Below are 23,964 nucleotides of genomic sequence, written 5' to 3'. Positions count from 1 at the left end.
GGGACTTCTGGGCATTACCAAAGACCACCTCTACGAAATCATCAGCACGGCCACCGAGATCTGGGATCGTGGAGGCCACGCCAACCCCAACCGCAAACGCAACTCAGCCAAACTCCGCAAGCGACGCGAAAATGCAATGGCGGAACTCTGCGCACAGCACGCAGGGGTGTTTGAGATGGCTTGTGCGGGCGAGGAAGAGGAGAGGTTTATCCGAGAGTAAGGCGCCGAATGCAATCCTTGTAATTGCCATCACCAAACTCCGGAGGATGTAGAAAGAGTGAGAGGCCCGCATTGCCAACGACCACTACGCGAAAGGTGTCTCACAGCCACCTCTCACGGCGACGAACGCAGCAGAGGGTTTCAATCAGCCAAAGACTGCTCATCAATTTCTACTCAGCGACCCAGGCGTTGAGTTACTCAACATGGTGAGCGTCCTCGCCCATGGTGGAGGCGCGCCCAGTGTCAAAGAACTCGAGACAAAGTCATTCCTGGCGATGCGGTCTCGATTGAAGGGGTGGCAGGGATCGAAACTGGTGTTTGTACGCGTTGCCGATGACGGTGTCGACTCCTATATCCACGGCCAAGAGGCTCTGAATCGCGTCTTCTAGGGTTCACGTCAGGGTCATGCTACGACAGATGCCTTCTATCTGTACGCTATCGACAATGAGGACCCTGAGCTGGACTTAACCCTACAGCTCATAAGACTCCCATTACATGCGCAACGGCCAGTAGCGTATCGAGGGCAAGGGATGTCAGTGGAGGAACAATGATAGGAAGACGTCGGTCGACGCGAGAACAATGGCCGTTACAATGAAGGTTGTCGTCTCGTTTCTAGGGCCGCGTCCTCCATACCGCCGCGCTCTCAACATTATCGTCACTGGAGCCCTCCGGACCAGGGGCTACGTGACTACATAGGTACCTATGTTGGTGATATTGTCCGCGGTTGACCTTACATTCACTAGACTAATTGATTCTTCCTCTAGGGTGTATATTATTCCCAAAGGTCACGTCCTCCATCCCGCGCTCTTTAAGCCACCGTCCCTAGAGCCTTCCGGACCCGGGGTTACATGACTATCTACGTTAGTGATATTGTCCGCGCTCGACCTTATATTCACTAGACTAATCGATTCTGTCTCTGAGGTGACTCTTCGCTGGTGAAATTTCACTCGACATCACGTATACCTCAGCTTGGCAGGGTGACGGCGAGCTCCCATCGCGGCTCTCAGTACAACACAGGGGTATAAAGGATTTGCCTGCCCTCAGACAAACTGTCTCTCTCTCCCTCTTGATCCATTGCCAGAAAGACATCCGCTGTCGTTAGCAGTTTTGCCAGCTGCTGAGCGCCTGTTAACTCAGCACAATCTCAGTCACTTCCTCACATATCGTGTCCTTGACGTCGGCCAGCACACAACGTCCTCACATATCCTGTACCTGACGTCGACCAGTCACCAGTATCCTCACACATCCTGTACCTGACGTCGACCAGCCTCAATTCCTTACACGTCCTGTACCTGACGTCGACCAGTCACAAACTTCATCACATATCCTGTCCTTAACGTCGACCAGCATATAAAGTCCTCACATATCTTGTCCTTGACATTAACCTACTACCAGTATCCTCAGAGATCCTGTACTAGACGTCGACCAGCCACAAATCCCTCACACATTCTATCCTTGACGTTGATCAGCCTCAATTCCTCACACATCCTGTACCTGACGTCGACCAGTACACAACGTCCTCACATATCCTGTCCTTGACACCGACCAGCCACTAATCGCCTCATATATCCTACCCTTGGCGTCGACCCGCCTCAATTCCTTACATCCTGTACCTGACGCCGACCAGCCACAAACCACAAACCACAAATTACAATGTCTGCTCCAACACAAGTCACCGCTCAGCGCACCGAAGCCTTCTTCCGACTCTGCAACGACAGAAACGCCAAATCGCCATACCTGCGCACCAAACCCCGCATCATCGAGGCTCTAGGCCTCCTCGGCGTCCCATCCCAGAAAGCCAGAGTGATCATGGAACGAGTGGTGCGCATCTGGCAGCGTGACGGCCCGACCAACCTGCGCACGAGAGAGGGCCAAAAGCGACGAGAGGACACGACCGCCGAAGTCAGCACCATCTACCCAGAGGTCTTTGCCATGCCTTGCAACGGACCCGAGGAACGGCTGTTCGTCAGGGAAAAGGCGATCCATGCCATGATCTGGTATGCCACGTCGAGGACCCGGCCCCAGAGACGACGGGGGGCCAGGCGGGCGGCACAGCAGTCCCAGACTCAGGCACAGCAGTCTCAGACTCAGGCACAGCAGTCTCAGACTCAGGCACAACAGCCTCAGACTCAGGCACTACAGTCCCAGACTCAGGCACAACAGTCTCAGACTCAGGCACTACAGTCCCAGACTCAGGCACAACAGTCTCAGACTCAGGCGGCGACCAACAACTAGCTGTTGTAGCTACTGTAGCTAGGTGGTCAGTTAGAGAGAACGGTGAGAGCGGTTCCGACCCAAGACATCCACCATTACTGACGAGATAATAGTGATGGCGATGGCGATGAATAGCGACGGCGATGGGTGGCGGTGGCAACGGCGATGGATGGCGATAGCGATAGTGATGGACAGCGATGCATGACGATAGGAATAGCGGCAAGCAAACAGAACTGTCACATCAAACCGAGATCAGGCCAAACACGCCAGGTTCTGATTGCTACGCACATGCATCGTCTAGCAAGCTGGCACGCTGGACAGCAATCACGCCGCCCGTCTCTAAACGACATACATCGATCCTGGCATTGATACTAGCATAGATTCTAGCGGATTCTACTTGACAATGAATGCGGTGGCACTAGTTGATTCTACTTGACGATGAATACGGTGATACCAATAGATTCTACTTGACAATGAACGCGGTGATACCAGCGGATCCTGCTTGACAATGGCAGTGCGGGTAGTTATGCCCACGCATACTGATAGTGGAGGGAGGAGGATACAGTATACTTAGACAGGACGGTCAACGCGAGACAATGGCATGCTTTAACTGGCCACAACGAAATGCGTCTGATGACCCCGACGCTGGCGCTGGCGCGCAGTATACGTATTTCAGAGCCTTACATTGTCAACATAAACAGTATTTACATTTCGATGCTACAATAAATCAGTGATGGCCTTCCGTCCAGCGTCCGTCTTTCTACAACGTTGGTAGTCGGATCCTGAAGCCAACGCGATAAGTGATCATAGAGGTGACGTTCATTGTCCTCAATGCTACAGGACACGCACTCACAAGTTGATGTCTTCTTGGTGAACGACAAGATGAAAAACTCTGTTTGGAGTTCAGTTTAGCTGGTCTGTTTTGCACTCACATGCTGATGTCTTCTTGGTGAACGTCGAGATCAAAGGTTCTGTTGGGAGTTCAGTTTAGCCGCAGTGTTTTGCACATGGTCCCGGTCGCCGTCACAATCACAACCATGGTCACATTGACAATGACAATGCCCATACAGTAACATTATCTGATCGAGATTCGTTGGTCTCACACAGCTCGGAGCACATCAATACGACGAGTGTGGGGTAGAGTTGAATCCCGTGGTATCGACGTCCCAGCAAAGCCTTTAGCATGTGGCAACGAGAGAGAAGTTCGGACAAGACTCTGGTGTACTCCGTAACTGTCCTCGTCTCCGAACCCACCAGGGCGTCACGGCGTCTGAGCGTGCAAGGCTTGCTGAAATCAGGCTCGTCAGGGCACTCGTACGAGTACGCGTACTCCGCAGCGACGACTTCCTTCCCGCTCGATTGTGTGAGTTGGCCAATCGTAGTACTCGTACATACATGGCAGCAAGACTGTTGCCTATCCCGCCTTTCACCCGCAGACCATAGCGCCACGAATGATGGTACAGGACGAGTACTATCCTCTTGCTGGATCCAAACACGCGTCGAGGGGAGGGCCTTACTGGGTGCTCGTACGAGTACGAGTACTACTCGTGAGTTGCTTTGCGATGGAGAATATGAGCGTGTCACACCTTTGCCTGCTGTTGTTTGCCTGATGGATGGTGGCGAGGTGGAGGCAAAAGCTCGTATCCCTCGGCGCTTTTACGCAGCTGGAAGTCATCGCGAAGGCCAATCATGCATCACCTATCCTAACTTGGCCCGGAGTCGGAAAAGGTCACAGTACGGGTACGGGTACGACTACGAGTGCTCGTAGTTGGAGTTGAAGCTCGTAAGGTAGGACACTCGAAATGGCACAAACTGATATGAGACAAAGAGACAAGACCCTCCAGCAGCGCTCAGGTAATAGTTCTGGTTGACAATCTAAACGAGTCGGCGTTTTGTTCGGCTTGAACGTCAGCATTTGCTCCTGAATTTTGATCATCTTCGTTCCCGTCGACGTCTCGTGTTTCCTGCATCAGAAACAAATCGACCGTGCTTCATGTCGGTGGAGATCGGAACCTTCACTGCCTCTGCCTCTGGCACTCTGATGCCGTGTTTTGCCTGATGCACCCACGCACCGAGTCGGAACCCTTTCCAACGTTTGCCACTGGCTTGCGAATGCTCCTCCGCAGTGACTGAAATTACGCAGAGGGGCGTTTGGCGCATGCAAGGCACCAGCCCAGGCAGACACGACGCCCTCAGGTTCCTCATCCTCGAGATCAATCGACCACTTGACAAGGTTGGAATGGTGTCAAAGCGGGATCTCTAATGGCTCTCGCCATTCACTGGGTGGGCGTTGCCAGATGCGAGCGCTCTAAGCCACGATGGCAACGTTCGTCGGCGCGCAAGCAGAAGGGGTATCTCCGGACGCGAAGGACTGCTGCGATCCTCCGCACAGGCACCAGCCACCACTGTGGCGAACCATATCTCCCGCAACGATTGCTCCAATTGATAAACGGAATTACGTACCGAAGCTGCCTGTCGTGTGCTGGTGGTCACCGTCAGGTCGACGCCCTCGTGTAGCGTTGAAGCCATCATTTTGGGCCTCGACGCCTCAGCCGTATTGTGATGAGGCTGAAATATTCCAGCCCAAGGGCTGTCACAGTGGCTGCCGTACTGCCGTTGCTTCGATCGAGTGACTTGTGCAACCAAACTCACGTTCCGTCTGGGTGTTGTTACACAGGACTGAGATGCCGCAACTGGACTGATCCATGTTGCCGCCGAAACAATCTCGTCACTTAGCAGCACAGTCGAGCCAATACCTGGTAGCATGGTGCTCGAGCACAAACTGAACGATCAACTCGAAATTTGGCACACCCTCGAAGGTCGGATCCGCTGCATATTCGAGAGGATGCTCTAACTCGTGTAGAAACCTTTTTCGTGTTCAATTTCGAGGTGTAGCCGCTCTGAACCTTGCGGCTGTGAGCCAGAGGCTAGTCTTCTGACAGCTGGGACTGTAGTGGTACGGGATCTGGGCTGCAGATACGCACCTACATGTGAAAGCCTCGCGGTACATGTGTGGCATGCAAGGAACCATTTGGCGGGAACATTGGTGGCATCTATCATCATTGGCGGACCAGGCGCTCGTGGCACGCCCGGATATTTTGAGCTGTTCTCAGGCATATTTTACTCGCCCAGCTCATGTGTCGCCGTGACTTGACTTTGGATGCGTTTCGCACCACCTTTACGGAGCTTCAGCAACAGCAGCTATGATGACATCTTGAAAGTCGAAATCGTCGCGGGGTGCATGATAGGATCGAAGATGCAGGCATCATCGAGCCCTTGGAGCCTCACCATGAAGGCAATGTTTTGACTCCTCCTCCATATTGCATGGCGCATCTTCCTGCGTTATTGCCTTCCAGTCACGAAATGAGCCTGGACGCTGGGCTCGATTCCGCCAATAGAGTGCAAGCATCTTCGGTATTGGTCAAGTTTCCCCTTGGGCATCCTGACGGGTCTGGGGTGCGGTCCGCTTGAAGGCCCGCTCGGTTGGCTGATGGTGGAGAAGGTGTAGGTTTGGGACGGAAAAGGTTGAGGGGTGTGAAGGTGATGAAGCTTGGATTGGCTGTCGCTGCTGGTAGGCATTTGATTCGTGAACCGTACTCGGCATCGAAGTCGATATCCATCACTATCATCTGCAAGCTCGCCTGGACACGCTCTGGTCTGTCTTCGACTTGGGTCATGCATTGAATTTGCCGTCCTGAAATCGACGAGTAGCAACAAGGTCGAGCTGCGCCTCATAAGCTAGGGTGAATAGAGATGTGCGGAATGGTCAGAATGATAGACTCCGCCAATGCGAGACCCTACTCTGCGAGAAGTGGAGTGAAGACTTATGCACGCTTTCTCACCAGAGAATGACTTGCTCGATGGGCCAGAAGTGACTTGTGGCACAACGTGGGCGAGTAAGAACAGGGTCACAAGATTCAGAGGATGGTATTCGAGGAGATGGCCCGCGACCTGCATGTGCAGAGCCGGAGCTTCGTGGGGAAGAGACACCATGGGACCAGTAGGTCTTTGCTGTCATTGTGAAGCGTGACACGTTGATGCAGGCGGGCGAGATTCGTTCAGGTTTGGGGTTGTTTGTCGCTGTGTCTGCCTGCCTGGCGTTACGAAAATGCAGCGCAGCACCACTCAGCACTCAGCACTAGGTGACCACCAGAGCACTGTTCTCACCATCGCCGATAGCTGAGTGTAGTGTACTGGCTGTTCATCTGGTCTGCGAATCATGCAACTCAGCGTCTCCGATCGTGTGGGGACCCAAAGAAGCAAGCAGGAAGCAGAGCGATCTCTGGTCAGCTGGGTGCAACCCAAGTCATACCTCACTGATCAGTCACTCAGTCTTCTATCCGTGTGCCCAGGACTTCGCGCGGGCAGTCGCCAACCCACTGATGATCGTTGTCATGGTTGGGCTACAGGGCGTGTCTCGATACTCGTCCTGGATAATTGTCCCCAGCTACGATCTCCTAAACGGGTGGTGCCACCTATTCATCGTCAGGAGCACTGGTACCCCGGAATCGATCGTCAGGACACGCCACGTTGGACAACGGAGGCAAACAGAGATTTTCACAGGCACGCAGGAACCGACGTTGGGAGCATGGACCAACCCTGGGCGGGGTTAATATTGGGGGGGCAGAGTTCCAAGTGTCCCTGTCCTCGTGCCCTGGGTCGCCTAGGAGCACCCGGACGATATTGCTTCTGAGGCTAGCGATCGGCTCGGGGAGCCTGGTCGGACTACGCCTCCAAGCAGGGAAGTGCTGTCTAATCAGGGTAGCGCCTAACTGAAAGGAGTCCTCCTGGCAAATGACGACAGCCGACAGCGCCTCTTTTCTTACGCTCCACTTTTCTTTTTGGCTTCCATCTCCGCCCTCCGTAGTATCCAGCACCGAGTTTTGCACAGCCAAACTTCTCACGCCTTCCATACGAGCGTACGCCCACAGGCGGTGGACTGTGACTTTTCTTCTCACCTCAGAGTCCGAAGCACAGGCATTGGAAGATGCAGCGTGATGGGGATTAGCGGCTCTGTAGCTCGTAGGGGAAGCAGTCACCACCACTCAGCGGAATGCTCAATCGGAGAGGCCCTCCATCCATAACGAGACGAAGCATTTTATTTGCCTCCCGAGGAACTTCAGGTGAAGGGGCCTTCCCGCGTTGACGTTGAACTCTATCTCGTGCCTTTTCATCCATAGACCCGTCCCTTCTCAACCCAACGTGCTACGCGTCTCGGTCAACACTCACTTCTCACTCACCTCTTGACACGTTGGCCAGTGATGGCATGTCGATAACCAGATTCCACCTCTCCAAGCCATCTTGATGCCATAAATTGCCGCATCGAGCACGGCCACCTTTACATAATCCGGCGTCGGCTGGACAGGAATCGATCCATCGTTCAATCGGCTAGGGACGCCGGCGTGCCACGAAGCCTGCAAAGAAGCCAGGCGAAGCCCAGGGTAGCCAGGGCTCGAGAACCCAGGACAGACCACGCTCACAGACCACCTCATCGGGCCTTTCACTGTCCGACATTTGTTACCCGTTCTCGCCCTCTGTCAAGTACTTGACTCCTTCTCTTCTCCAGACGTCAGCGGCTTCACGCTGCCATCCGCCACATACCTCGATATTGACGGATCTGTCTGCGACTGCGGATTGATTCCTGAACGACGGAGAAGCTCTTCCTGCTTATACTGTAATTGTTGCGTTGCATTCATTCAACCTGATTTCTATTTTACCAACCACCTCACCTTCGACTGCCAACCAGAATCCCGACCACCGACCGAGGCCAACAATAATGCACCACGCCACGACCGCCGTTTGACCGCTCTGTACAAAAACAACACATCCACCCCGACTCTCGGTCGTCTCCATTCCTTCGGCCTCCTGTATTACAACACACCGCTATGGCCTCGTCGCCGTTGCCTCCCAACCCCTACGAAGCTTTGGGGGTTTCCAAAGATGCTGACCCTGCTGCTGTCCGTTCTGCCCACCGGAAGCTGGCTCTGAAATTCCACCCGGATCGGATAAAGGACGAAGCCCAACGAGAGAAGGGCAAAGACGAATTTCAGAAGATCCAGGAAGCCTACGAAATCCTAATCGATCCTCAACGAAGACAACACTATGATGATCAGGTGCGTCTCGCCGAGCTGCGAAAAGAGGCCATGATGCGTGGGCCGCCACCCGCCTCCACGTCAAACACTCGGTCATACCCAATGAGACCTGCGCCGCAGCCTGCACCTCCTTCGACTCGTGAGTACAACGAGTATGGAGAATATTATGAGGAAGTTCGCCAACCTCGGTTTGCGGACGACCACCGAGACCCGTATGACGAGTTGCCACGAGGCACTTCACGGAAGCATGCCGATTATGAGAGGCGAGCCCCTCCCCCACCCAAAGCGTCCGAGAAGTCGAAGAAGGCGGCAAGTTCGGCTGGGGTATTCGGCGTTGCTGCGGCTGCTGCCAAATTCAAGAGTCAGGCAGAAAAGTCCAGAAGTGGGAAAGCGGACGAAAAGAGATTTGACAAGGAGAAGACGAGAGAAAGGAGGGAAAAGGTTGAGACAAGAAGACCGACGGCCGTTGATGCGGAGAGTGATTCCGACTACACAGAGGTCCGTCCGTCCATGAAGTCCTCGCGTTCGAAGACGACCTCCTACTTCGATCGACCGTCCGAACGAACACGCACATCAACCAGGACCGAAAGACCTCGCGACTTCGAAGAAGAGAGCTTGGACGAAAAGTGGGAGAGGCATCATGAAGAGAGCAAAGCCTATATGGCAAAGGCCGCAAATCGTCCCAGCTTGGAGCGTACTGCATCAGACGCCTACCAATACTGGATTGGGTCTGAATCTCGTGGCAGTGGGCGGAAGAGTGGTTCGGACAACGAGAAGAGACCCAGTTCATCCAAGGGACGTCGCTCCAATCCGGAGGAGTATTTTGCACCGCCCTTCACAAAGTCCACCTCCTCACCCTCCAATCTCCGAGCCCACGTCGAGGAACACGTTTCGGCAAGACCCACAACGCGTGAGCGTGAACGAGACCGAGACAGAGAAAGGGATCGTGAACGCGAGCGAGACCGGGACAGAGAGCGAGAGCGAGAACGCGGTGACCATCGCAGCAGGATACCTCCTAGCCTGCATCGGGCCCAAACCACGCCGACCCCTAAGTCATCGACGGCGAGGAAAGACTCTGTACCATCCAAAGGCTCAAATTTGAAGCATGGCGAGACTCATATGCACGACTCTGGCTATGGAAGCAGCTCTAACCCCCACACGCCCGAGATGAGGGAGGAGAGTCCCCCAAGAACCAAGGCGCGATATCCTGCAACCACCTCGACCAAGTACCACATCGTCGATCCCGCCGACGATGGTGATGACCATGCGCGGACGCCGAGAGTCAGGGAAATGTTCGATGATCACGGAGATCGCCCGAATAGAAGATATCACCACAGCCCCGAGTCAGTTGTTCCGGACCTACCGCGGGACTCTGAGCGGCGCAGGGAGAAGCCTGAGCGTCCCCGTGTTGAGACTAAGAAGTCGTCGAAGACCGCTGCCATGATGCAGGACTTCATTCCTCCGACGGTGCGAAGGAGCGAGTCAGGGCGATATGAAGACAGACCACCCCCACGCTCCCCACATGATGCACCGTCGATATCGCGCAACAACAGCGGTCGAGAGAAGCTCTTCGGCGAAATGTCTCCCATGTCGCCCGATGAACGGGAGCCGTCGCGCTATGCTCGGCCATACCCCGCCGACAAGGTCCATATCGCTTCTCGCGGTGAACCACAGTATTCCCGATACGAATACCGCGAGCCGGATGATCGCTCACGACTTCGAGAAGCCCCGCGAATGACGTCTCGACGGCCCTCGGTGAATGCATACTAGGAGTATTGACCTCACTTGACGACCCTCGAGAGCTGGACACGAGTATCTAGCCTCTCCTTCTTTCCGAGCGTCCAAGACATGGACTTGACACACCCACTTCGAAGTACATATACGACGGACGAATCTTTCCTATGGAGTTCTGGATTCGTCCAATTGTTTAAACACAATCTTTTGACGGTAGCTGAGACAGCAAGGCAGAGCTCGGGGCGCAGGATAGGTTGGGATTTGGACAAGTATGAGCACGGCTAGGGAGAGCCGGCGGAGATCTGGAGGGGATCTGGAAGGAATCATCTAGTAATACGCATCTGGGGGGTTGGTTCAGAGACAGGCAAATCTCAGGTCGACAGGACGCACTGAAAGCCTACCGGGGAGCTTAGGCAGATCCAGAGAGAGGAGCCTCTTCTGGTCAGGAGAAGACAGGACACGCTTGTACAGTCTTATACACCACAAATCTTCCCAAGAGGGAATTGATGAGTAACGACATGGAATCTGTTACATCGAGAAGAAGGGAAGATGCATTGCATGAACCTTGACTCTGTTATTGTACGTGAATGTCATGTGGCTCGCTCCTGCCTAATCGGTGGACGTTTGTTGACATGGAACATGGGTCAATTAATCCAAGGTTGAGTTAAGCGAGAAACGCCCCCGACGTTCAATCCAGGACACCAAGCAACCTGCACTTTGCTCTCACATCGAATTACCCTTGCGACATTTCGTGCTTATTCTTTCCTGTATCAAACACGCATCGTTCCCTTCTCGACGGCATTGAAGCATTCCATCTTAGTCACCTTTCCCCGTTCCGCCGACCAGCTTGGAGCGACCGGCAAGCGTGTCTCCCCCTGCAGACCGCCATTCTGCACACCCCTCGATACGAGCATAGTGCTTCCTGCGAACTGAGCCCACTCCGACCGATCGAGCGAGCCTTCTATTCTCCGGAATCTGTCAAGCTTAGGCTGGTCACGTTTTTGTTGCGAAGTGGGACGGTGATCTGTCGTGTGAAGGCCATCGGGGTTGCGGCCGACACGCATGGCGCATTCATCCTGAGGTGCGGACGCGGTCAGACTCGTGCTCACGAGCATAGGTGAGACCTCGTCATGGCGGGAATAGTTGCCCCAGGATCGACGACTGCGGTGGTGAATGGGGCGCGGTCGCAGTTCGATGCAGTGGGTGCCAGTCAAGAGGTGAAATTGTCCGCGCCGACCCACGGTATCCAAACACTGACATATTGCACCGCATAGAACACGACCGCCAACAAGAGTCGCCCAAACGGCGCCCGCCAAAACTCGTCAGGTTCCACGCGTTCACCATTATCGACATTGGCCCCCAATCGCAAAGAAAGCGGCAGTGTCAACGGACGTGTGGCTCCCCACAGCAGGGTTGAAGAGCTGGGTCAACGAGACGCGAGTCTAATACGTAGTGGGAGCGAGCCGGACAGCCTACTGGAACTCTACAAGAGCAACCCCAGCAGCGGCAATGTCAGTCAGCACCAGCCGGACAATGACATCCCCGAGAACATGTACCGGCCGACCGAGGACGATCCCGAGGGCTGGATTCACAGAGACAAACTGGCCAAAATCGAAAGTGAAGAACTCCAAGCCGCAGGTATCAACCTGGCAAAGGCTAGGAGGAATACCGGCAAGAGTGCGCAAAGTGGGCAGAGAGACACAAGCCGGGGTCGACGAAGTGACGACCGCAGCAATTCCGAGCTTCGCAGAGGCGACACGGAAGACTCCACAAGACCGCGACTCGCAGAAGAACCGGTGCAAGAAGCAGAGGAGGATGAAAGATCCCATTGGGACCTGCGCACACCCGAAGAGATTGCAGCCGAAGCCTCATCATCACCGATATACTCGAACCCGGTACTCAGAAAGTCCGGTTCAAAGATACCGGTGTTGACATCGAGTCCTTTGCCGATAGCACAAGAGAGGATTGAACGGGACACGCCGCTGGTCCGGAAGCGTACCATTAGTAACAGTATGACACCGGAAGACGGCATCCCCGTGCTGAAGATCAAGATGCGAAGAGGAAGTACCGGGAGTCAACCTTTGCAGGACGAAGGCGATTCTTCTTTATTGCCGACACCTACTACATCTAGACTACTGACGCCCAAAGCATCATCACCCACAAAAGGCCGACCCAAACCTGCGACGGGCCAAGGCTCACCGCCCAATACATCGTCGGGCCGGAAGACATCCGGCACAATCAGGAAACCATCGACAGGCACCAAACCTGCCGGCACACCCACACCAGGTCAAAGACCAGGGACAAGATCTGGAGAACTCGATCGCCCGCGGACGGCGGTCAACCGACCAGAGGGCGATCCACCGTGGCTCGCAACCATGTACAAGCCCGATCCTCGGCTCCCTCCCGAAGAACAGATCATACCGACGCATGCACGAAGACAACAACAAGCCCAATGGGAAGACGAAGGTGCCGTGCCACGGACATACGACCGAAACTTTTCACCTCTGGCGATCCATACGGGCAACGGACAGATCAAGTCACCTTCGGCAGTCAGTCCTCCGTCCTCGCCCCCACCCGAACAACAGGGGACAGGCGAGGACGGTGGCAATGCGTGGCCTCTGAAACCGGTGCCAAGCATAAGAAACTCTGGCAGTGGCAGCATCAGGCCCGGCACTGGAGGCAGCGCGAATGGTGGATACAGCACCATGCCCAGAGTGACAAATCCGGTACAAAGTCCCAGGATGGGAAGCATTACATCTGTGCCTACGCAACCGCCTCCCAGGATGCAAGTGCAGCGAATGCAGGACGCCGGTACCGAGGAGAAAGTGAAAGAGAAGAGTTGTGGGTGCTGCGTGGTCATGTGAGGGATTCGGACTCGCAGAAGACTGCTTGTACGACTGCTTGTGTACAAAAGCACGAAACGTTTGCGCTGTTTCTTTTGTGGCTGGGTCATTCTGGCGGTTCATACGCCTGCTTCTGGTTTCTTTGATTGCAATTTAGCGAAAGTGATACACCTTTTCCGTGTTGGGGTTGTGATGTGTTGGGGGGACGTTTCATCGGGGCGATTGCGTCCGCGAAGAGGCAGGATGAGGAGAACAGCCGGTCTCCTGTCGTCCACCGAATTTTGATACATGACGTGGTGGGATGGGATGGGTTGAAGATCGTGGCCGACATATAGGGTGAGACTGAGGGAGGAGAGAGTTCTCTTGCGGCAAGCCATGCCTTTGGCGATTGCCATACTGTTCCACGACGGGGTCGGCTTGATCATGCCTAGATATAGGTACGCCTACAATTCAAGATCTGGAACATCTTCTCATTCCCGCCGAGGGCGGAGTGAAAGCGATATTTCTGGACGCGGTGGGGTGTACTCGTGCTATTTCCTCGGACTCCCACCTTCAGCGTCGACTAGCGAGATGCTGTGAGGCTCACCCAAGCTGAGCTAATGGCCGAATTCCGCTGAATGGAAATCCGTGCAATGGTAATAATTCACCTGAGATATACGAGTAGTCCAGAGGTACTCCGTACCTTGCTGTGTATCAGAACCGCTGCATGCTTGATGGTCGCATCCCTCTCACGCCGTTTTCACGACTGCGGAGTCGAGGCCCAATTGGGCTGCTGCTGATGAGCTAATCGTTGCCCTATCGGGTCCCAAACCCGCAATGGCATCATTGTCGTTGGTTCAGGATTTGTCACTCCAAACCGCTCAACTGCATCAATCTGTCAAATCATTCATCATCTTCCGATTGGCAATCATCCGTGAACGCACTTCCCCCCCAGAGATACATATCAAGGCACTGACGGACTGCCCTCCACCCTTCCTTGCCATACCATCGCCAACGACGTACTACACAACCACCACAAACCGCCACAATAGCGTCCTCAATCTTCTCCCCCTTCCGCAGCCTAGCCCGCACCTTCTTCACGTCACCACCAAGGACATCCCCGGCAGCCATGGTTTCCGCCAAGGAAAAGGCCCAGAAGATCATCGACGAGAACTCGGTCGTCGTGTTCTCCAAGAGCTACTGCCCGTACTGTCGGGCCAGCAAGGCCTTGCTCAATGATTTGCATGCGAAATACTTTTTGATGGAGTTGGACCAAGTCGGTATGTGTCTGGAGCATGAGGATGCGCTGGAGTGGCCGGTCGGGGAAAATGTAGATTTTACTGACCGATGGTACAGAGGATGGCGCAGCCCTACAAGACGCCCTCGAGGAGATCACCGGCCAACGCAGCGTTCCGAACATCTTCATCGCCCAGAACCACATCGGAGGGAACAGTGACTTGCAGGCCAAGAAGAGTCAACTCAATGACCTGTTGAAGAGTGCTGGTGCCATCTAGGGGAGTCTGCCTGCCCAGTGCAGCGTGCAAGGCAACGTGCAATGAGTGGACTTGTTTGTTTCAGCTGTATTGGAAAGGAAAACCCTCAGATTTCCATAAAAACCAGAGAGATAGAGATGAAGAGACGTTGAAGAAGAATATCTCCAAGCAGCGCATTTCCCTTTCTATGTCCCTTGTGCCGTTCATGCGTGGAATCTGTACGCGCCATGAAGCGCGCCGCGAAGGTCGGTTTGACGACCTGAAGAAATATCGGGGTAAGTCTGAGAACAGCCCTTGAAACATATGTAACATTTGTTGACGGTCGACTTGACAGAAGGAGCGACAAGCATGCTACATCAGCGGTTTACGACGAGATCAGCACTTTCGAGTGGTTGGTCGCAGTGTCTCCCAAGCTATATCCCCTGGACGTTCTTTGTCACAGATTGTAAGCGCAACTCGCCGGGCAGCTTCTTCTGTTGTCACATCCATCCTTGCCGGGTTCAGAGAAGGGCGCAGTTGACGTGGGCTCTGGTCGCTTGCCCAGTTTCCTGCCAGTTTTTGCCCATCCTTTGCCCCTGTTCTTCACCTCGGCCAAAGTTCACTTCAGCCTTCATGTCCGTTGCCACGCAGGTATGGCGAGTGTTGCACTCATGTCCTCATGTCGTCGACCTGGCCTCCTACAGTTCAAACGGGTGATGTGTCAATGAAAGCGTCCATCTTTGTGAAAGCTCCATCTTCGCAAGACATGTGCCTCGGATCAACCAATCACCGCTGGGTCAAGCAGGTATCGACAAGTCAGGCGAATGATGTTGAGATCAGCCCGACACTGGCTAGCCACCGGCATTGAGATCCAAATCGAAATTCCCGGCCTGTGATTCATTGTTCTAACTATCGGACAGGAGTAGCTTGGGCTCAGGCAAGGGAATCGCGCTGAAGCGGACAGTCTTTAGTTCGGTGCGCCGAAGACTCACTCAGAGAGGTATTCGCCATGGCTGGTTTGAAGTTATATCGCGTTACCAAGGGCGGGACGAGTGGACGTCAGAACGAGTGGACGTCAGAACGAGTGGCCGTCAGAACGAGTGGCCGTCAGAACGAGTGGACGACAAAACTCTGGTCATTGATGTCCGATGCCTCCAGAGCGGTATCCGATGGCTAGCCTTGGTATGAATCTTTGGCAAGGTGAAAAAAAATCCTCCGACGGCTCGCCAATCCGGTAGTCAAGCGCAAATTTCCTCACTTTTCCGAAGCCATCAGTTAATCAGACATGACAATCAGAGCCAGGGGAACAGCCTAACAACGGTCCGGGGCAGTGGAGCGAGGACAGACCGGCGAGTGGGAGAAGCAGAAGTCGGATCTGAAAGAGCCAGAAGCCAGGCTAGGCTGTGAGTGATTGAATACCTGGGTCAACTGGAACGAAAGGAATCTCCGTGGAGATGACGAACTTCCTATGCTCGCGACTCTGGAGATCACACAGATTTTCTGAAACCTATCTTCGCAAGAACGCGACGACAAGTGACCTACTCTGTATACATTCATCGAAAGAGAGGCATCTGCGTATGTGGTAAAATGGTGGAGAGGTTACCGATGGAGCTGATTCGGATGGGTTGATTACACCCAAGAACAAAGAGAAAGTGAGCCCTTCCATAGCAGGGGCGAGCACGAGGACTGTACTGTGCTCGACTTGACAAGTAGACCCCGAAGCACCCAGTGCGGCTCGCAGCTACATAGACCAGGACACCATGATTCAAGCAAATCAAGCAACCAACAACTCATTGCCCAGCTGACTGTTCCTGTCCTGGTTTGTTCTGTTCCGTCCTACGCTACAAGAGTCAGTCTCCCGAGTTCCCTCTCCCTTACCGCCGCCCTTCTGATTATTTCTTTACGTCTTCTTCATCATCGTCATCATCATCGTCTTCTACGTTCCGAGTACAGGCACAGCCACCACCACTTCTAAGGCAAGTAAAACAACTCCTCACACTCCTTCCACCATCCCGGAACCTTCTTCCCATCCTCGCCCACGGTACCGGCCTTTTCCGAACTCACAGCCCCCGGATTCACGCTCTGCTGAAACGCATCCGTCATGGCCCACCAGCGGCGCGTCGGCTCGTGCGCGCGCATCTTGGCCATGTCGGCCTCAAAGTCCCGCCCCGTGTACTTGAACGAGGCAAACAGGAGGGACGTGTCGCGGTCGTAGGCGATCGAGTAGTCCGCGATGTTGGACGCGCGGATCTGCGCCACCACTTCGGGCCATACTTTGGCGTGGCATTCTTTGTACGCGGCGTAGTCTTGCGGGTTGAGCCGGACGATTTGGTGGATGCGGCGGGCGTCTTCTGGTTGAGATTGTGGTTGTGGTTGTGGTTGTGGTTGTGCTTGTGATACTGATGATGATGGTGAAGGCTGTGCTTTTGGTTCAGAGGGTGGATGAACAGGGGCTAGCCAGGACATTTTGTGCGGTTTGATCTTGGATATCGCTTAATTTCCTCGAATGTTCTCGCTCTGTCTGTGCTGTGCTGTGCAGGGTGGAGTATAGTATTGTACGTAGAGTACAGACGGATGGGATGGGAATAGGGTCTCTGCGTCTGTTCCTCGACACCGCTTCGTCGAAAATATCACTCTGTCTGTGTAGTGTTCAGTAGAGTAATTAATGGATGGGATGGGATGAAATGCGAGGGGTTAGGGTTTCATGGAAACACATTACTCCATACTTGAGATATATATGCAATAATTAGCCATGCTGCCATGAAAGTATGCCTCGGGTGCAGATGGACCGAAGAAGTCCTGACGTACGTGGAGGAGTAGGTGAGTAAGCATTTGTATCTATCTACATTGAGGGGCGGTACTATCAGCAGAATGTCGTATACTCTTCACCTTTTGCAAGGTTCGTAAATGGCAGGGTAGAATAACGCATAAAGAGCTCCGTTTGGTCGTGCTTCTGATTGCGGTTCGGGTTTTGACTCGGTTTCGAATGCTAACCAAGGATACAGGGAGTTGATATCCTATTCACTATACTCCGTACATGCTTACTACGAGCTAATAGCATTCTCCGAGGCCATGGTATGTTCATACATTGTGTCGATCGTCGGAGGTTAATACTGCAACCAATATCAATCCCACTCACCTCGCACCGGGGCTTGGGATGGAATCTCGCTTGGCTTGTTCCCCTTCTGATCACTCAAAGACCCTTCTCCTGCTTGTCTCCGCCGTTCGTCGTCATCCCAGTTCAAACAACCTGCGTTGCCACCGTTCCCACTGGGCGTTCTACAAACTCCATGCATCCCTCCACAACATTCTGCCTCGCTGGCTCACTGCTAACTTTCTTCCCCGCCAGATATCCCAGCCACAGCAACCGACCCACTCGTTCGTCACTGATATCGCCCATTTTGACCCGGTCGCCCGTCTTGCTGGTCTCTTCCCAAACGGACAGTTTACCTTGCCCGTCGCGGACAAGGAGGAGGATCTCACCTTTCGGCAATTTCCGTCGCGCACTGCCCCCGAACGCGGATTTGAAGTCGTTGAGCGCCGCGCCAAATGTCTCGTCTTGAAAGGATGAGTCGTTCCTGTCTGATGCGAAATGTGCAGACCGAGCCGTTATGCCCCGCACAAAACCGTCGCGAAGGTGCATGAAATCGGTGTTTCGCGTGGGCACGATCCTGAAAGCCGTACGCAGATGGCCGTCTTTGAGGATTTCGTTCCAGATGTCTTCGCCCCGAGTGGGGTCGAGGAGGAGTTGGCGGAGTTGGTCCTTTTCGCCCGGCACCAGGGTCGTAGCCACACTTTGACTGGGCGGGACGACAGCGTTGATCAGTCGCTGTTGCAACGCCGCAATGTCCGACACGGCGATGTACAGGCCCCCGACGTAGACTTGGATGCTGAACATCGATACCGTGCGAATCCCTAGACCCACGAGCTGGTATTCTTCGTCTGTCTTGCCTTCATTTGCAGCGCCGGGCGTGCTTGGCGGTGCGTCGGAGGTGATGTGGATGATGCGAGGGAAGAAGGGGATGGTGGAGGTGCCGGTCGGGACCTGCTCGACTTCCTTCGCGGAGGTCTCGTCGAGAATCGTCGACGGTGTCGGTGGAGGGGGTGCGTCTTGTCTAATGACTTGTTCCGCACTGGCACTGGGGTATAGTGCGATTGTAGCGAAGATTGCTACCGTGCAGGCGGCAATGCCATAGCCCGAGTAGCGCATGCGTTTGACCGTGCTTGCTCGTTCGGCCTTCTCTTTCTCCAATTCGGACGGTTCCGACTTTTGATACTTTCGCCGCAGCATCTCGGACGAGCCGTAGCCCGGGACCGGCGAGGTGAAGCTGGGTTGGGCATTGTGCTTAGTACTGCTCGAGAGAAGTCGGATCAGGTGAGGGCTCGAAGGTGCGTGGCCAGCTTGGAGCTGGGAGAGATTGCAAGTGCAGACCCGTCGAGAGACGAGCATACGCAGTGGTGAAGTCTTCATTGTGAATATCTCCTCGACATCTGCGGTCTGAGAGCAGACTCTCAGTATATAACAAAGAGCATGAATGAAGGTCGATGACGCCAATGAAGCTTTGGTGGAGACTGCGAAGTTCAGCCTTGCGCAGTTGACGCTCAGCCTTGTGGTTGACGGCTAACCACAAGCTCGACCGTCTTCTGCATCATTGTAGGTGGCCAAGTCTTCTTTCACTGATTCGTAAGTCACTCCACTTCATTCTCATTGCCCTATGTGAGTTACGGACATGCATATGACACTATTCCTGATATTAAAGTCGATGGTGGCTACAGGCAATGTGTTTGAAGAGAGTCAGCATATCGACCTGGACGGTTAAAAAAGTCACAGAGGCGAGTCCGATCCTCTTGATGAACGGTCAAACGCAAACCATAAGAAGGACGAGCGAAATGCCATGCAATTGAGACGCGAAAGCTGTTCAATCTCATATCTCAAGCCTCCGCAAAAGGGCAATCGAGCTACCGATATTGAACCTCAGTGATGTTAACTGCAATGAGACTCTTCACAACCCCGCTACTGCATTGACTTCCTCCATGGAGCGCCCTGCCGCGCTCTACTTCCTCAGGCTCACATAGCACTCCAGGTTCTTCTGCTTGACGAACCACACATTTTCCGACTCCAGCGGCCGATGGGGATCAACAAGGGTGAAGTCGAACTTTCTGACGAGCTCAGGAATCAGGATGGAGATCTCAAGCAGACTGATGTTCTTGCCAATACAAGTGCGGGAGCCGGCTCCGAACTAAAGGACACACAACATGTCAGCAACCTTTATTTACCTGTATGGAGGACCAGGACACTTGAGTCTTTCGTACCGTGAGAATGTTTCGATTCATTTCTGCAGCCCTCTCAGCATCTTCGAGCCAGCGCTCCGGTCTGAATTCCTCAGCATCCGCTCCGAACATATTTTGGTTGGCGTGGGCGACCCAGGTGTTGACACCGACTTCGGTCTGCGCACCAAATCCAATTAGTGTTGATCATACAGGCTGTGTGGTTGTTTGAGAAGACCCTTCATACCTTTTCTGGAAAGTAACGACCAGCGATTGTCGCACCACCCTTGGGGACCACCCGGACCATCGGAAGGCCTGTCGCAGGATGCAAGCGCAAGCCCTCTTTGATTACGGCCTGAAGGTACGGGAGCTTCTGAGCTTCCTGGAACGAGAGCATGTCCGAGGAGCCGCGTTCCTCGATGGCTTGGTCGAGCTCTTGTCGAAGCTGGGAGAAATCAGCCACGTCGCAACTCATATTTAACCGCCGTCTACACTCACCTTCTGCACGGTCGCCGGAGATTTCATCAGTTGATGCAAAATTCCAGCCAAACTGACACTGGTGGTGTCGGAACCAGCGCCAATGTTTGTGATGCATGTGGAAAAGACCGCACCCATGGGGAACCTGTCCGGCTGCAATGCATTCATCCGCAACAACTTTGTCAAGAAATCGTCTGTGGGCTTCGACTCGTCCTTTTCCAGTACGCTCTTTGGCTTGGTTCTCTGGCCCTCGCGAACTTGCTCTTGCGTAAAAGTACCCAGGTAGCGGGTGCCGGTCGTGGGCCAGAAGGAAAGACACCACGTCAGGAACGAGTGCCATTCATGGTAGATGCCAACTTTGGTGAGATAGCGAAGATAGTGATCGAGGGCGGCAATCATGCCACCGTTGTCTTCGCCGGTGTCGAGGAAACCGAATCGTTTGCTCAGCTAGGGGTGATGTGAGCCAGTGCCAACGGCGGCATATGCCGAGTCTGATTGACTTACTGTGATGAGAGCGATTGTGTCGAACGCGACTGGGCGGCTGTTAGTGGCAGTGACACGACCATCGCGAGCGCCGGGCTTTGAAGAGAGAACCCCCAGCAGTCCTGGCTTCCCGAGGATACTTACAGTACTGCAGCCAGACTAAGCATTTGTCAGAATGTTCACAATACCGGGAAAGACGTCTCTTTGGGTTAACACAAACCTTGCAAGTTGAAAGAGACATGCCTCTCCGCAAACCCGGTGAACCTGTCGACCAGGATCCTCGCGCAGTCGATTGCGTTCTGCTCCATGGGCACAAGACTCGACATGGAGTACAACGACGCAACTTTCCGTCGGTTTTCAGCGTGGACTGCTGGGTTCAGTTCGGTGAAGATGTCCGGATTCTCGTTCTTCGGGTTGCCGGAAGCGATGTACCATCTACCCTTGACGAACTGAGTGCCGTGCCCATATATCGTCTTGATTGCGTCTGCATCGTCGATGGAATAGTAGTTGGGCGCAATGCGAACAATCGAGCCTACCAACATCAGCTACGCCCAATAACCGCGGTACGCTCAGAGACGCTACCATATCTCTTGTGAAGGGCAAGGTTTGTCTTCTCAAAGTCGCCCCGCCATACTTTGCGCAAGTACCAGAGCCTCGTGAACCGGGCTAGGAAGGGTCCAGGAACAGATCTTAAAGGATCTCCAAGCAGGACAACGAACTGATGGACGAGCCACAAGCTCAGAAGACCTCCAACCAAGACGAGTGGTGAGACAGCTCTGACATCAGCAAAGATGCCTTGCAGCTTCGCCATGCTGATTTGCAATCCCCTGAGAGTCGCTTCGCGAAAATAGGCGAGTCCGTCCCGAATCACGCTGTCCCTGAGCCGTAATGATCAAGATTGGGTGAACGAGCAGACAGACGATGCTCTCTGCTCTTTCTATCCCGGCGACGTACCATCTACCCATTGTCCAAGTCAACTGCCGCTTTGACACAAATTACGAGCCCCAGCACTTGCCATTCCCCGGATCTCGGCTAAGGACCATGGGGTAGCAGTCCCCTCCCCCACGAGCCACGAGGTTCTCCACATGAAGATTGGACAGTTCATGTGGGCCACCTTTGCTGAGGTCGCAGTCGACAAGTCTAGGGCCACGGAGTATGCCCGATCTTATGTGGGACCGCTCTCATTCCATGACTTGCGCCTTCGTATATATCAAGACATAACGAGGAACCGGTCTCTTACAAACGCCGAGAGAACTGGCACAAACTCAGTTGATACCGCGAAGAAGTATGGGCGTACTACAAAATCTATCGAGTGCTCCAGGCACGCTGAACATCGCCCTTGACACCTACACTCTGATTAGGGCCGTTCTCATAGGAGTAGTGGCCGTACCTGTGCTGCTCGTCCTTGTCGACTATGTACGAGTACTGCGGATCCGCCAGAGGCTGCCTCCGGGTCCCTTCCCATTTCCACTCGTTGGGAACTTCTTCCAGATCCCAAAGCACAAGCCATGGATCGAGTTCGAGCAGTGGTCAAAACACTACAACAACCCGATGTTCACCATATGGCAGGGTCACAGACCGACTATCATGTGCAACGATGTCTGGACCATCTCGGACCTGCTCGATAAGAGGGCCAACATCTACTCTTCCCGACCACAGATGTATGTCTTCCTCCGGTTGGGAAACTGCCTGCGTCTTTGGCATCTTTCGAAGGACACCGGTATGTCTGCACAAGCTAACCGCCAAGCGCAGGATTGCCATGGGTGACATGATTAATGCAACGGAAAGCAATCAAGTGTGTCTGGTCTACGGGGACAAGTGGCGCCACCATCGGCGTCTCATGGTATGCCAAAGATCCGCAGGCTCAAGCCAGATAATCTAACTAGTCGCTATTAGCACACAGCGACGGGATCACAGGCCATAAGACCATGGCGCGAAATCCAGGCCAACGAGTCAAAGATCCTCGTCCGAGACTTGATGGACAGACCGGATGACTTCGTCATGTCCATCGAGAGATACTCGTGCTCGATTGTGTCCATAATCGGCTGGGGGCGACGGATTGACAAAATCAACGACTACGTTGCGCAAATGGCGCTCAAAGCAATGGAAGGTGTGGACTTGATCATCCCGGGTTTGTTCCTGGTCGAGTCCATCCCCATCTTGAATCGACTCCCGGCGTGGCTGAGCTGGATCTATCCCATGCCGAGGCAGGCGTTCAAATTTGCGCAACATATGCAACGCTATTTCGTGGCACTGTCCAAGGAAGGCGCTCAGATGCCCGAAGACAACTTTGCCAAACGCCTGTTCCAGGAGCAGGAGAAGAACAATATCACCGACGAGGAGATTTCCACCCTCACTTCTAACCTGATTGGTGGTGGCGTCGATACCACCAGCGGCACGATCATCTCGTTCATCTTGGCCATGTGCGTCTTTCAAGACAAGATGAAGAAAGCCCAGGAGGAGCTGGACCGAGTAGTCGGCCAGGACCGAGTACCCGATTGGGGTGACGAGCCTAATCTACCGTACGTCAAAGCCGTCGTCAACGAGACCCTGAGATGGCGGACAGTGACCATCCTGGGAGGCATTCCACATGCACCGATCCAAGACGACGAGTATCATGGGTACTTGATTCCGAAGGGGACACCCATCACCGGCAATGTCTGGGCCATCCACAGACACCCCAGGGAGTTCCCTGAACCCGACAACTTCCGGCCAGAGCGGTTTCTCAACGGGCTAGAACGACCCTATCCCAACAAGCAAGGCCACAATGCATTCGGATGGGGTCGAAGGGTGTGCAGCGGACAACCGCTCGCCGAGCAGGGGCTCTACTTGACTATTGCGACCTTGCTGTGGGCGTTTGATTTCAAGCCCGGGCTGGATGAGAACGTGGGTGCTTGCCCCTCCGTTGCCGGGGATACTGCTAACTTGATCCAGGGTAAGGAGGTGAAGCTCGACATCTTCGCGTACACCAAGAGCGAGAACATGCGGCCTGAGCCATTCAAGGCTCGCTTTACTCCACGAACGAAAGGCATTGAGGATATCCTGCGACGGGAAGCAGCGAGGGCAAGAAAGGAGCTCTGTGCTTATGACGGCGAGACACGACTGACGATGGAGAATGTTCCCTAGACGACACAGTCACGCCGGTTTGGACTAGGTTTACACGTACGTAACGGCCATTTGCGC

The 23,964-nt window shown here is 54.1% G+C and overlaps 8 protein-coding genes across 8 annotated transcripts; 5 read left to right on the top strand and 3 right to left on the bottom strand.

The window, feature by feature from the left end:
- Positions 1 to 1,872: 1,872 nt before the first annotated feature.
- G647_00114 (uncharacterized protein) lies at positions 1,873 to 2,454 on the top strand (the record flags this gene model as incomplete). The annotated part of the gene is made up of 1 exon (XM_008723517.1): positions 1,873 to 2,454. One exon carries the CDS (start codon positions 1,873 to 1,875, stop codon positions 2,452 to 2,454), a length of 582 nt encoding a protein of 193 aa, XP_008721739.1.
- A 5,864-nt stretch (positions 2,455 to 8,318) lies between these two features.
- On the top strand, positions 8,319 to 10,295 carry G647_00113 (uncharacterized protein; the record flags this gene model as incomplete). The annotated part of the gene is made up of 1 exon (XM_008723516.1): positions 8,319 to 10,295. The coding sequence occupies one exon, from the start codon at positions 8,319 to 8,321 to the stop codon at positions 10,293 to 10,295; it is 1,977 nt and encodes a 658-aa protein (XP_008721738.1).
- A 1,094-nt stretch (positions 10,296 to 11,389) lies between these two features.
- G647_00112 (uncharacterized protein) lies at positions 11,390 to 13,123 on the top strand (the record flags this gene model as incomplete). Its single annotated transcript, XM_008723515.1, has 2 exons — positions 11,390 to 11,458; positions 11,534 to 13,123. 2 exons carry the CDS (start codon positions 11,390 to 11,392, stop codon positions 13,121 to 13,123), a joined length of 1,659 nt encoding a protein of 552 aa, XP_008721737.1.
- Positions 13,124 to 14,210: 1,087 nt separating this feature from the next.
- Positions 14,211 to 14,595, top strand: G647_00111 (glutaredoxin; the record flags this gene model as incomplete). Its single annotated transcript, XM_008723514.1, has 2 exons — positions 14,211 to 14,361; positions 14,438 to 14,595. 2 exons carry the CDS (start codon positions 14,211 to 14,213, stop codon positions 14,593 to 14,595), a joined length of 309 nt encoding a protein of 102 aa, XP_008721736.1.
- Positions 14,596 to 16,524: 1,929 nt separating this feature from the next.
- G647_00110 (uncharacterized protein) lies at positions 16,525 to 17,019 on the bottom strand (the record flags this gene model as incomplete). The annotated part of the gene is made up of 1 exon (XM_008723513.1): positions 16,525 to 17,019. The coding sequence occupies one exon, from the start codon at positions 17,017 to 17,019 to the stop codon at positions 16,525 to 16,527; it is 495 nt and encodes a 164-aa protein (XP_008721735.1).
- A 775-nt stretch (positions 17,020 to 17,794) lies between these two features.
- G647_00109 (uncharacterized protein) lies at positions 17,795 to 19,024 on the bottom strand (the record flags this gene model as incomplete). Its single annotated transcript, XM_008723512.1, has 1 exon — positions 17,795 to 19,024. One exon carries the CDS (start codon positions 19,022 to 19,024, stop codon positions 17,795 to 17,797), a length of 1,230 nt encoding a protein of 409 aa, XP_008721734.1.
- A 583-nt stretch (positions 19,025 to 19,607) lies between these two features.
- G647_00108 (uncharacterized protein) lies at positions 19,608 to 21,592 on the bottom strand (the record flags this gene model as incomplete). Its single annotated transcript, XM_008723511.1, has 8 exons — positions 19,608 to 19,793; positions 19,867 to 20,001; positions 20,069 to 20,266; positions 20,320 to 20,745; positions 20,803 to 20,831; positions 20,926 to 20,940; positions 21,002 to 21,313; positions 21,364 to 21,592. The coding sequence occupies 8 exons, from the start codon at positions 21,590 to 21,592 to the stop codon at positions 19,608 to 19,610; spliced, it is 1,530 nt and encodes a 509-aa protein (XP_008721733.1).
- A 476-nt stretch (positions 21,593 to 22,068) lies between these two features.
- On the top strand, positions 22,069 to 23,907 carry G647_00107 (uncharacterized protein; the record flags this gene model as incomplete). Its single annotated transcript, XM_008723510.1, has 4 exons — positions 22,069 to 22,442; positions 22,534 to 22,624; positions 22,678 to 23,667; positions 23,716 to 23,907. The coding sequence occupies 4 exons, from the start codon at positions 22,069 to 22,071 to the stop codon at positions 23,905 to 23,907; spliced, it is 1,647 nt and encodes a 548-aa protein (XP_008721732.1).
- Positions 23,908 to 23,964: the final 57 nt, after the last annotated feature.

This window comes from Cladophialophora carrionii (genome assembly GCF_000365165.1).
Source record: "Cladophialophora carrionii CBS 160.54 unplaced genomic scaffold supercont1.1, whole genome shotgun sequence".
Lineage (NCBI taxonomy): Eukaryota > Fungi > Ascomycota > Eurotiomycetes > Chaetothyriales > Herpotrichiellaceae > Cladophialophora > Cladophialophora carrionii.
The sequence above is the reverse complement of the archived record's forward strand: the minus strand, read 5'-3'. Positions and strand labels throughout refer to the sequence as shown.